The 12,628-nt window shown below is 39.3% G+C and overlaps 2 protein-coding genes across 3 annotated transcripts; both read right to left on the reverse strand.

Annotated features, from left to right (window-relative positions):
- Positions 1–845: 845 nt before the first annotated feature.
- LOC117784283 (sphingomyelin phosphodiesterase) lies at positions 846–9,504 on the reverse strand. 2 transcript variants are annotated; one of them, XM_034621979.1, is made up of 8 exons: positions 9,028–9,504; positions 4,330–4,500; positions 2,963–4,265; positions 2,481–2,689; positions 2,329–2,408; positions 2,050–2,264; positions 1,798–1,983; positions 846–1,405 (listed from the first exon to the last, which is right to left on the reverse strand). In XM_034621979.1, exons 2-8 carry the CDS (start codon positions 4,430–4,432, stop codon positions 1,348–1,350), a joined length of 2,154 nt encoding a protein of 717 aa, XP_034477870.1. In that variant the 5' UTR covers positions 4,433–4,500; positions 9,028–9,504; the 3' UTR covers positions 846–1,347. The 2 variants fall into 2 exon arrangements, with proteins under 2 accessions (XP_034477870.1, XP_034477869.1); XM_034621978.1 differs by lacking the exon at positions 846–1,405 and adding an exon at positions 1,444–1,622.
- A 442-nt stretch (positions 9,505–9,946) lies between these two features.
- Positions 9,947–12,350, reverse strand: LOC117782892 (orexin receptor type 2). The gene is made up of 3 exons (XM_034619989.1): positions 12,024–12,350; positions 11,662–11,964; positions 9,947–10,996 (listed from the first exon to the last, which is right to left on the reverse strand). The coding sequence occupies exons 1-3, from the start codon at positions 12,348–12,350 to the stop codon at positions 10,085–10,087; spliced, it is 1,542 nt and encodes a 513-aa protein (XP_034475880.1). The 3' UTR covers positions 9,947–10,084.
- Positions 12,351–12,628: the final 278 nt, after the last annotated feature.

The raw sequence follows: 12,628 nt of genomic DNA on the forward strand, positions 1-12,628 counted from the left end.
AACTAAATATAAGTAGCTGAATTGAGCTGAGCTGAAGTAAGATTAAAAAATATATTGTATAAATTCAAACTGATAAGACGTATTGAGATTTGTCTTAGCACTAAACCTACAAAAAAAATTTGTACATTTATATTATTTATTTTAATAGATAAGAAAAGTTGACGATATACAGATGTTATTTAATAAATATTATGTATATATATTAAATATTTTAAATTGATAGTCAATTTAAGATTACAGTATATAGCACAGTTAAGCATAACCGTAATTTTGCTAGATTAAAAGTTCCATAACTTTCTCAAAACTAAATCTTAATATTCAAAAATTTTTAAATTATAATCATCTCAATCTTTAGCCTTTAATCAACTTCTTATATCCGTGGCTCAATCATCTTTGATACAATCACCTATAAAATAATATAAATCAATGAAACTAACAGAATAATTAGCTCTTTTCCGTTAAAAGAAACTCACCACATCATTCAAATTTTGAAATCATACGTGTACTTACCGTATGGAATTCACCGCACCGCTCAATCGCTACAGCGAACTGCTGGTAACATAAACAGTTGCTGTTAATGTTAAAACTGCTGACGCTGTTAAATCTCTGTAACGCATGCGCTGCTAATAGCTTAAAGGCATTTCACAACACTATTTTGCCACAAAGCGAACGTTACGTTTGATTTGAAACTAACAAAGCTCAATTATAAATTTCGTTTACATAGAACGAGTAACAAAACAATACATATCTAATTTCATAAATTTAATTGCACTTTATTTACGAATTAATTTAACTTAAAATTAATAAAGTTGAATATAACATTTTGAATCGAAACAATATACATATAATCTCATTAAGTTAATTGCACTTTATTTATGAATAAAACTAACTTAAATCTAATTAATTATTTGTTTAAAGGACTACCAAATAATTTGTTCCATGGTTTCCATTGAGTTGCATGCAACAGGCGTCAGAGATGAGTACTTTTCAAGCAGCCTAATGGGCTGGCTACTGTCACACCTGCCTCGCCCACACCTATGATGATGACGATGACGCGACTAATTTAATGACTATTGTTCATTGACTCAGTGATTATGGAGGGCTGAAGAGTCTGGAGGCAGTCGGTTGCTGAGCCAGGGAGGTGGAATATGGGACACACATTTATATAAGTGTAGAGCGTAAATATAAACATAAACATAAACATAGAGTACATATACGTGTAGTTAACTTAGTTTAAGTACTAATTATCACATAGTAAACTTATTATGTAGGCGTTGAAATTTGCACTGATTCGATACGCTTTGACTTGCAGTTGACTCATTGACTTGGTCCAAATGGAGATGGATTTCAGCCATAGCCCAGCAGATACTTGGGCAGATAAGTTATAGATGAGAGCAGGCTATAGCTGTGAAAGAGAGTTGCAATATTTGGCGAGAGAAGTGTAAATGAATAATCATTTATTGTCAGATGCTTACAAAATTAAACAGAATTTATGGATAACACCTTGAACCAAGTATATCTTATATCTAAATATTTACAAAGTGCCACCTTAACCCAATGTACCAAACACCACATCCAATCCACCCCAGTTACTGTTGTCCTCCGTTGTGACCTCCTCCCCGCTGTTGCAAGTGTAAACCCAAATCAGGTAAAATAAAAGGTAATTGCATTATTTAAAAGGTATACAAAATAGTTATTTAAAGCCACAACAAAAACCAAAAACAGTTAGACAAGAACAATACAAATACAATGAACAAGGACCAAGCACATAGATGTCATTAGCTCAACGATACATACGAGTTGGTGAGTCCACGATAGAACCACGACTTCCACGACTTTGAAGATCCCTCATCGATCTTGGACTCGACATCTGCACAGAAATGCCGACGATCATGTGATCTTCCGCTCTTGCAATCGCACAGCATTCTCTTCTTGCACTCCGCATCGCAGGTGGGCCGAGCCGGTGAGTTCTTCCAGTAATTTCTAATCAATAAAGACTCTCGATTAAAAAACAAATATAAACAACTGATTAGAGTAACTCTCTCATACTTGTAGTAGGCCTCAAACAATTCCTGATTGTCGGTCAGCTCATTGAGCAATTTATCCCAATCGCTGGGACGCAACGCCTTCATATTGTAGGCAGCTCTGGCAGTGTATAGCTTATACCAGATCGGGTAACCATACAGATTCGCCTCCTTGAGATTCATGATCCAGGACTCGTGATCAATAACCAAACGCGTCGTCATATCATGATCACCATCCACCTAATACAATAAAAGAGCTTGTTATAAGAAAAAAAACTCATAGATCGTTAGTTAATATACTTACGTAGTAAATGCGATAGCCTGGATTCAGATCATAGTAGGGAGACACAGAGGGTCCAATGTAGGCTATGCTATTGGCATGTGCTGTCAAGAAACATAAGAAAACATTTATAATTAATCAAATGTCATTTAATGAGATTGTAGTTTCCCACATACTTAGATCATGCGGATCGTAGAACATTTCAAACTCATCAAAGTGCGTGTGGCCATAGAACTGGGCAGTGATAGTGCTCTCATATCGAGAGATGATCTTGTAAAAGTTACGCGACCAGACCTTCAAGCAATCCGAATGTCCTGGAGGTATGTGGCCAATGACATGGACCTTCTCATTTGAGAACTCCGCGCTTTGCAGCTCATAAATGAACCTAGAAAAATATAAGTAATATAGTTGTTAGTATATAGATTCTGTTGGGTCGGAATAATTTAAATAATTTTAAATCAGCGATGGACAGTGAGCGTTAAAACAACTTTATAGCAATTTTCACAAATGTGTTCAGCGCCTTGACTCGAAGCAGAGAATTTGCTGGACGAAAAAACCCGAATTTGATTTGTTTTCCCGTCGACAATGAAATTTTCTTTACTTATATGTGAAATTATAGACAAATTATCAAATATTAGATAGTATAATTTGTTTTTACCATTGCAGCTCCGTGGCGGGATCCGTGGAGTTGAGAAGTAGCCACCAGTTCTTGTTGTTGCAGTAGTTCATGTTGAGGGAAATGATGCGGAAGCCAGGACGCACCAGGACCGAGTAGAAGGCGCCACGTCGCACTGTGTGGGACACACTCTGTGGCAGCCAGCGACGCCACTGGACATCGAGCTCATCATAGAGCCAATTGATGGATATATCTACCTGGTTGACATAGGGCGGAGGATAGCTGTTCACCGGAGCACTCTCATGATTGCCCAGGGCCGGAAAGATGGGTATGCCGGGGAATTTCTCAGTCATTTGCTTGACCGTCTCCTTGATGATCTCCAGATTCTCCTGTTTCGTCTGATTCCAGACATCGTGCGGCGGCAGATCGCCCGTCCAGAGTATATAGTCAATGTCCTTGTGGGTCTCGGCAATGTGGGCGAGCATGTTATCCACCGTTCGCTTGGGTGTATCGCATTTACGGTAATCCCCCCACTTGCCAGCCGCTGCATTGGGATTGGCGGGACGACCGCTGCTCAGGCGGCAGCAGAGGGGCTCATTGCAGTCCGCATTGGAGCCCTCCACGTAGTGGGGATCGTAGTGAGTGTCGGAGATGTGGAGAACCTTGAAGAAGGGCGCCGCATCCAAGGGCATGGGCAGATCAGAGAGACGCGGAGGCTTCGGCACCGGCGGGAATATCACCTCCCATTCGTGATAGGGATTGTAGACATCGCCGCAGCCATCGCCAATGATGAAGCTGCAGAGTTCGTCCGGTCCCAGATTGACACGCTGCAGCACATAGATGACCTCGCTGCCAAAGAGCTGGGCGACGCCCTCACAGACCCGAGGACTCTGTATGCTTAAATTGGTGCAGTACTGGGCAATCATCTTCATGAGTTCCGCCTCCGTTTTGCCGGACTTGATGTAGTGCTGCAGCAGACCAGCTCCTGCCTTGCACGCCGTGCAGGACACCTTCGACAGGACACTGTTCTCAATCTCAAAGGCCACCTGCTTCAGATTAAACAACTTGAGCGCCTTGTCCACAAATGGAGGATACGTTAATCCATCGCCAGCTGCCGCATCATACCACAACATTCGTGCCGAGGTTCGATTTCTTTTCAGTGCCCGCAATCGCTCCAGGAACTCGGCATCGCTCTCGGAGGGCTCACTGTTGGTCCGATTCGGATGATACTTAAGCTCCACATGCGGCGTTATGCTGCGTGGCAGCTCCTCAATCGGCCAGTCGTCCAGCTCCGGCTGAGTCCAATTGATGGGCGCCCTGGCATTCGTATAGAGAAAGGGCAGAGCTGTTGGACAGACGCTTGAGATTAGAGCTGTTCTTGGTGCTGTTGAATCATTTGCTTCACTTACCATCGGTAACTGTTAGGCCCGCAATGACAACAAGTGCCGCAATGAGCCAGCAGATTTGCCGACTCTGGCTGTGCCACAGATGTTGTGGCATTGTCAGTGTCATAACTCCGACACTGCCCCCTACTCTTGTCCCGTCTCCGCCACAGGTTCACACAGGTAGCCCCACTTGACCTACATTTGGTTACACCAAAAAACGTAAAACGATATAAAAAAAAAGGAGCGATAAAATATGAACGATCATTATTATGATAAACTTGTTTATATACTATATAAATTAGTGTGTTTGTGTGTGTGTGTGTGTCCTCATTTACGATCGAATCACCAATCTTTCAACAACATTTAATGATATTCCAATCTGAAACTCCTTAAGACAAAAATACACAAAAACGCCCGAAAATTTATGCGAATTGTTGCCTTAAATGGAACGAGAGTAAAAGGTGGGATAAAACAAAAGATAAATATATAAAAATATACATAAAAACAGTATTAAACTCAAATTACTACAGTAATTCTCTAAATACCCACAAGGAATAATTTCATGATAAAAATGTCCATAAAATTGTCATTAAAATGTATTTAAATTAATTATCAAAGATATACATTTATATACATTTAACAGAGGTGAATCTATACGAATTTGAATGAAAATAATTGGCCAGAATGAATGACAATTTAAATTATGTGCAATTTCTATTAACATAATTTTCAAACCTTTAAATTTATATTTAATCTTTATTTTTACACGTTTCGGAATCGATTTATTAGCCAAAAAGTAAAGCATGATTTAATATATAGCAAACAAGGGCAATGAACTCGGAACAATATTTCAATTTTAGCTGAATTCACTTTGCATCTTTCCCTTATCATTTGGTCCATAAATTTACTTAACATTTCATTAAAAAATACTTATATTTCAATAATATGGTAGCCCAATCACATGTATTTTGCTGATAAGTACTTGAGTGTAAGCAAAACAAAAATTGTGAAAAAAGTTGAAATAAACAAGATTCAACAACTAGAAATAAACAACACAACACAGCATCAATATGTCAATTCAACATCAACTGAAAACAAGAGAACGAAGTAAAAGAACTGGCAATAGTTGGAATTTAAATTAAAACTCAACCTCAGTGATGCTGATAAAGCAGAAATTTTTATCTAAAAGCTGTAAATAAGGCGGGCAGTTTACTATCGTTTCGGGAAATTTGTTGACTCGTTTAAGTAAACAAATAAACAGGGTATAAGAACAACAACAACAACAACGCGAGAGAGAAATGCAAACGAATAGCGCATAAATCATTCGAGTTAAACAAAAGTGTTGCAGTTGCCCTATAACGGTCATTAACGGTTGATTGCAACCGCACACACACACATCTTCTGACATACCATACTGTGTGTGTGAATGGGTGTGTGTTGTGGGTGGCTTAAACACGCCTGACAGTTGCAGTTAACGAGTTTTTAAGTGCTGTCAAACTATGAATGCACGTACGCACTAAACAGAAATTGACAAATTGATTTTGCACCCCAAAAAGTGTAGAACAAAGACTCACAGAATAGCCAGGACAACGCGGCGTATGAGTAAAATATCAATACTACCAGCATAATTCAAATGTCAAAGAGTCGTCTTTTAGTCACATTTATTTGTAACAAAGAAAAGGGAATAATTGTTTATTAATAAATTGTTACTTAACACTCGCACTGTGTTTCATTTTACTATAATTATAAGCTCCCCCTTTGATTGCTGTAATTTCCCATATGTGCCAGTCAGTGTAAAGCTATTTTTATTGAAAATGAAACAATAATACAACATGCACATACGTGATATTCTTTTAAAATTATACATTAGAAATTTTCTAATAAGAATACAATTCAGAGCTGTCACTTTTGGACAAAAGAAATTAATATTTACATGATCCGTTTGCTTATTTATGTATTAATGTGTTGAATTATCTTTTCATAAAATTCGGATTAATTTAAATTTTTCCATAATCACAGAATTTAAATTTTTATTTATATTTCATTGATTTTTTCAAATTTTTAATTTAGTATATTATGTGATTCCTCCTTTGAATTTAAATAATTATTTAATTTTTTATTAATCAATTTTGTGTCGCATTTAAAGCTTGATCAGTAAATTAATTGCTTGAGTCTACTGCCTGAATTAAATAAGTGAACAAATAAAATAATAATGCTTTAACTAGATTTGATAGACACCCTTTTATCAATTGGAGGAAAAAACGAATTAATAAGTTGATTAACACACGCTTGACATACTAATATAGTCAAGTAGTTAATTCTGATTACTTTGAATTGAGAAAATATATAGATTGCTTAAAATCCAACTTTAACCGCTTGTAAACAACAACTTGTTGCTTTGATAATGCCATCTGGGAGAGTCACATGATAGTTCCGATCTTGGATCGGTATACAAATTGATTTGTTTGTGGCATCTGTCAGATAACCTTAAGACCATTTGTGTCTTTTTATTGTGCTCGTCCATTATGCATAATTTCAATGAACGCACGAGTCCAAGCACGAGCAGAGGCAGGGGCAGGGGCAGGGGCAGGGACAGGTGTTGGGGGCAGGGGCAGAGACGGGTGTCGCGGTGACTCGGTCGGGTCGGTTTGTCTCAATGCCGCGCAGCATTTGCTCACTCGCATGGTAATTGGTAATTGGCATTCCGTCCCGGTCAGACAGAAGACCCGTCGTGCTGTAAGGGGTAGGCGAATCGAGTGGAGGGGTGGGGAGATGGGGAGTGTGAGGAGCATGGGATGGTAGTACATTGGCCCCTCGGACATGGAGTGAAATCGTCAACGAGATGGTGTGTAATAAGAAATAAGTGTATAGTAGGGTCTGCAAAAAAATAAAAATAAAACCCGCGACTTTTTATTGTACATTTTTGTTTTGTGTTTCTGCAATTTGTGATTTCATTTTGTGCGAAAATCGAAAGTGTCTACGGCAAACAAATACTACAAAATCGAGTTCATTGGGCGCTGGGAAAACGTCAATTTTCCCAACAACACAAAAGAAACGAGTTTCGAATTTCAGTCAAGATGTTTGGCCAAGGTTAGCACGTAAATCTGAGAGCAAAAGGCAACTTTAACCTATGACAAAACCCAAACACATTTGACATACTCGTCATCTTATGCTCTGGGGTTCTCAAACTGGAGACCTTTTATTGTTTATTCAATCCACGCTCCCTGGGGGCGTAGCCAATTACTCAAAAGCCATATCCATTTGCCCAAAAAAGAGCCCAGCAACAACAACGGCAACAACAACAACAACAACAACAACAAACACGCACTAAAAGGCCGCACCGCAATCGCACCCAAAAAAAACTTTCACTTTCTTTAGAAAATATATTATTATTTTTTTTTCCAGTTGAAAATGTTTTTTTTTTTTGGAGAAATGTGCTAAATACCGAAAAGAGGCCCAGTTCCACAGTTACACTCGGTGACTCGATTATGCAGCTCTTGTTTTAGTTTTTTTGTCTGTTTTGTTGTTGCTTTTTTTATTGGTATTAAATAACGGTGCAGTCGTCACGCTGCATGTAATGTTTAAATGAACTTTTCTTGTTTTATAATAATTAAGAGTGAAAGAAAATGAAAGTGATTTTCTTTTCTTGATGATGCAAACGACAGACGCATAATTTTCCACTGATGACAAAAAATATGGACTCTACTACTATTAACTAATATTATGGAAATACATACATTATGAATAAATAAAGTAAATAAATCGAATAATTTTTCAAAGTATATTTCACACTGCTTCATCTTCTTGTTTATAGAAACGTGTTAAATTCTTTAAATAATTGTGAGACACACCCACACATGCAAATTAAATGCATAACCTGATTAAACGACTAAAGTTTCTTTTTTTTCAGAGAGAATTACTCAAATAGAATCACAATAATTCAAATGTCAGGCCAAATGTTTATAAGAAATTTCAGTCACGTGCCATTATAACAAGATTGCTTGCATTTTTAGATTGTAATTCTCTGAAATGTGGTCAAAATGTGTGAAACTGTCAACTGGAAGCTATGATAGTTGATGGCCATGACTGGAGACGGCCTATATTTATATAGTTAGCATTAGCTAATTAAGTATGCAGATAAGTAACTCACGATTGGTATAGAAGCAAAAACGGAAAACTAAAAACACAAGAAGACTGAAAACAACAGACCAAATGCCAAAGGCGGCTAAAACTAATGAAAGCGCTGCGTAACCAGGCCCAAAGAAGTCTTGCGCATGCCACACTGAATGACAAGCGTCAATCGAGTGAGAGAGTGAAAAATATAACGAAACACACTGAGCGAAAGAGAGAGAGAGAGAGAGGGAAATAGATAGCTTTAGAATGTCGTGTCGAAACTAAAAACAAACGGTTTCAGGAAAAGTGAAACAGCCGCAAGTTGACCAATTGACAACATGACCGGTTGATCAGTTGATCGGTTGAGCAACTGACAACTTGACGACATACCATAACTCAGATTTTGCAAGCTGCCTGTAAAAGCTAACTGAAAAGCTTTAGCCAGACTAACGACAGTTGCGCATGCGTAAATCTACAGCGACATCGACTTGGTCAAGTGAAAAGTATAAGGTATAAAGTTTTTTCCTGCACTGGCGAAATGTGTAACAAACGCAACTGGTTTAAATTTTGACTTGGTTATGGTTTTGGTTTACTTTTAAAGGTTTTTACCTGTCGTAAGTTCACAGATCTTAACACAATTAACACCGAAATACAGCGAGAACAATGAGAACAACGAAAATACTGTTAACTTGTGTTGTTCTTTTTATTTTGATTTTGGTTTGTCACTTTTTCTTTCCTTTGTGGCCGCTGCTATATTTATATACCATGTGCCATAATTCGCGACTCTCTTTTGTGGATTGGCCTCATTTATTTACATTTCGCTTTGTATGATTTACATTATTTATTTTACAATTTTCTCACTATATATTTTTCGTACACTTTTGGCGTGCGCTGAATTACCGTAACGACGAGCACTGATTAAAGAAGAGACCCGTTGTTGATGTTGCTGTTATTATTGCTGTAGTTGTTATTGCTGCTCTCGTCGTAGATTTCACCCGATTGGCTGTCTTTGTCGGTTCACACAAGCGCGCGTCGTCTCCTCCCACCGAAGCTACAATCCAACTGCTCAGCACGAAACGCAATCAACAACTGACTGAGCGACTGCAACGAAACCGACGCAGCTTTTGAGTCAAGCTTGCAAGCCCGCAAACAGCTGTTCAGAGAGCGCAAGAGTGTGAGCGCAAGAGAGTGAGCGCAAGAGAGTGAGCGCAAAAGAGCGTGAGCTTTCGATACGCTCATTTAATTAAATTCACAATAGGAGCGTGATGAATTGTTTGGCCTGTCTGTTCGCTTCAGCGATTCTTGACATTAATTAGGTTGATGCTTATCTTGGAACAAGTCCAGAACTATTGTTCGAAAACGGAAATTGTTTTAAATGATAGACATGCATTTTCAATGTGTCACTATTAGTCAACCTTAAATATATTTGTGCGAATTTAGCATTAAAATTAAATAATTCACTTGAATGATATAAAATTTAAAGTAATACGAAAATATTTATAAGTATATTCTTTATTTCATGATTTCATTTTTTGTATTAAAACGTTTGTTACAGTTACAATTCCCGATTTGAGCCTATCAGTTAATGTCTGAACTTTGCACCTTCCCATTAAAATAATCAACATATAATTACCACCAGGCCATGCATGATTAATGACGCACCTAATCAGCTGGAGGATTTGATTGACGCACTTGACAAAGTCGACAACGAGTTCTCATTGTAGATGGTGAAGATCTCGCTCGTTAGATCCCCAAAATGTGGCAGGTTGTTGTTGTCATTGGCAACTGTAAATGTGGATGTTGGCAGAGGTTGATCCGGCACAGCTGATTGACTTGAAGGTGTCATCTTTGCAGTCTTGGCATAGCATTGCCAGGTGACCTGCACACCACAGCAGAGACAACATTTTCCTAGGCTAGATGATTCCTTGGGCATCGCTGCATCCGTCTGCGATTCCGACTCCGACTTGTGAAGACAGCAAAGCAAACGATGTAATTTCAGCTTGATCCGCGAGAGACATCGAATGGTTTGGGTGAGAAAGGTGTAGAACAGGGGATTGAGAGCACTGCTGGTCAGATTAAGCAGTCCAAAGCTAAAGTAGAGCAGCCAATCAACTGGAGAGGAGAAGGTGCCATACAGTCGCAGGATGAGGAAGATCCAGGCGGGAAGACGCAAGCATATGAATGCGGCCATCATTAGAATCACCACATGCACCATGCGGCGATGACGTGCCACACGTGCCGCTGCCGCCGGACTCAGAAACTCTGTCTGTGGTTGTGGTGGTGATGGTGGTGGTGACGGTGTCAACTTGTTAATGCTCAAGTCCAACGAGGCAGCCACACTGAAGGCGGTCATCAAGGCGTGTGTTGTCTCCGGCTTGCTGAGAAGATACACAAAGCGTGGCTCCCCCCTGCGAGGCGCCCCCTTGTGCTGCCCCTCCTGCTGCCGCTGTTGCTGATGATGGTGATGACGACGTTGCCACAAGCGACGCGCAATTGTCGCATTGAGGAAGACGAAGCCAACAATGCAGGGCAGGAAGATGAGGCTAAGCAATATCACATTGTAGACCCCAATAACTCCCTGTATGTGTATAAATAGAAATGCAAATTGTTTAGCTGATAAGATATGAAACACATGTCAACAGCATGTAAAGGCTAGTACGCAACTCGTCACAACAAAACAAGTAAGAACGCTTTGGTCGAGTAGTCGACTCTTAGATGCTCATTACTTAGTACAAAATATGTGATTTTTATATATAAATATTATATTTCAACGGAAATTCGTTGTATAAAAAATTTACTGCATACATTTAGGCGCTCACATTGCTAAGAACTTAAAACAGCCATAACTACCGTTATATTGATCCGAACTTTATGCGCTTAAGTCGAAAGATTGATAATAAGAATAGGGATGTTTCACAAGAAATTTGAGAATTCTATCCTGAAGACTATACCTTGAGAATATGAATAAACTGTCTGGTTATCCTAGTGATAATACGAGATATATTATTGCTGATCACGATTTTATATTTTTTTGAATGGGGAGTCGTTTTTCGTGTTACAAACATTGCAACAAAAACAATATACCCTAGTACTCTACGACTAACGGGTATAAAATCCATTGATAAATACAGAAAGTAAGCAAGCTATGATCAGAATCTAATCGCTTTGTAAACAAAACGTTGTAATTTGCGTCTTATTGTCGCTTCTCTCGAGCTGCATACTAACCTCACAGTCTTAACTCACACTCATGCCCAGACACATGCTGGCCAATTGCAGTTCGCTGACCACCAGCTCGTCCGTTGGCTGCAGATAGACCTTTGTGAACTCTGAGATGATAAAGAGGGGCGCGGCGCAGATAACGGATGTGAGCCAAATACCAGCAATACACATGCCACAGTAGAGCCAACTTGGATTCCAAATGGTTAAGGCAGCACGTCTTATGGCCATATAGCGATCCAAGGCAATGGCCACCAGGATGAGACTGCTGAACATAATTGTCGCCGTATTGACAAAGGGCACAAAACTGCACATAAATCGTCCCAAGACCTAAATTAAAAGTACTTTTAACCACTTTTGCCCCACTGTCACTTACACATTTAGCTTACCCACAATTCCAGATATTTGGCATTAAAGTGCGCCACATAGGCTGTGGTGAAGCTCATGGAATAGAGTAGATCGCTGCAGGCTAAAGCAATGAGGCAGATGCGAAAAAAGGGTCTCAATTTGCGTCTGCTATTCACATACAGGGTGCCAATGTTGCCTATAAAGGCAATCACAAATAGCACGCACACCAATACTATGAAAACACTTCGCTGCTTCGCATGAATCTGACACAGATTCGCAATTGGGAAAATCGGATATGGAAGTACCCCCAATGTGACGTTTAAAGTCTGCAGCAGCGACACTGGCAGCGACTGAGGCAGCGACGCCATTTATAGCTCAGCCCTAAAAGTATGCAACGTTTTTAATGCGCGTCCGCCAAATTCAGCGTTTTGTTTTCAACTAAACAATGAATGCGAGCGACACCTGCAACCGTCGAACGTTTAGTGAATAATTATCAACAGGTATCGTAGGCTCTTATCAATCGTCGTTAGACCATTTTTTAACTGTTTGCTACCTGGCTTGATTGCTATCGGTTGTCCTAACTGTTTACGAAGCACGCGATGAGCGATTGACGATGTTGACACTTGCGGTAAGCTCTACAAATTCT

This window comes from Drosophila innubila (assembly GCF_004354385.1).
Source record: "Drosophila innubila isolate TH190305 chromosome 2R unlocalized genomic scaffold, UK_Dinn_1.0 1_C_2R, whole genome shotgun sequence".
In the NCBI taxonomy this organism is placed as follows: domain Eukaryota; kingdom Metazoa; phylum Arthropoda; class Insecta; order Diptera; family Drosophilidae; genus Drosophila; species Drosophila innubila.

Bases quoted from the DNA above. Each gene is read 5' to 3' on its own strand.
- LOC117782892 (XM_034619989.1), bottom strand. From the start codon at position 12,350: ATGGCGTCGCTGCCTCAGTCGCTGCCAGTGTCGCTGCTGCAGACTTTA. The intron at 11,965-12,023 runs GTAAGCTAAATG...CTTTTAATTTAG, and splicing joins CCAAATATCTGGAATTGTGG to GTCTTGGGACGATTTATGTG. The intron at 10,997-11,661 runs GTGAGTTAAGAC...ATACACATACAG, and splicing joins GCATGTGTCTGGGCATGAGT to GGAGTTATTGGGGTCTACAA.
- LOC117784283 (XM_034621978.1), bottom strand. From the start codon at position 4,432: ATGACACTGACAATGCCACAACATCTGTGGCACAGCCAGAGTCGGCAA. The intron at 2,690-2,962 runs GTAAAAACAAAT...ATATTTTTCTAG, and splicing joins CCCGCCACGGAGCTGCAATG to GTTCATTTATGAGCTGCAAA. The intron at 2,409-2,480 runs GTATGTGGGAAA...GTTTCTTGACAG, and splicing joins CTACGATCCGCATGATCTAA to CACATGCCAATAGCATAGCC.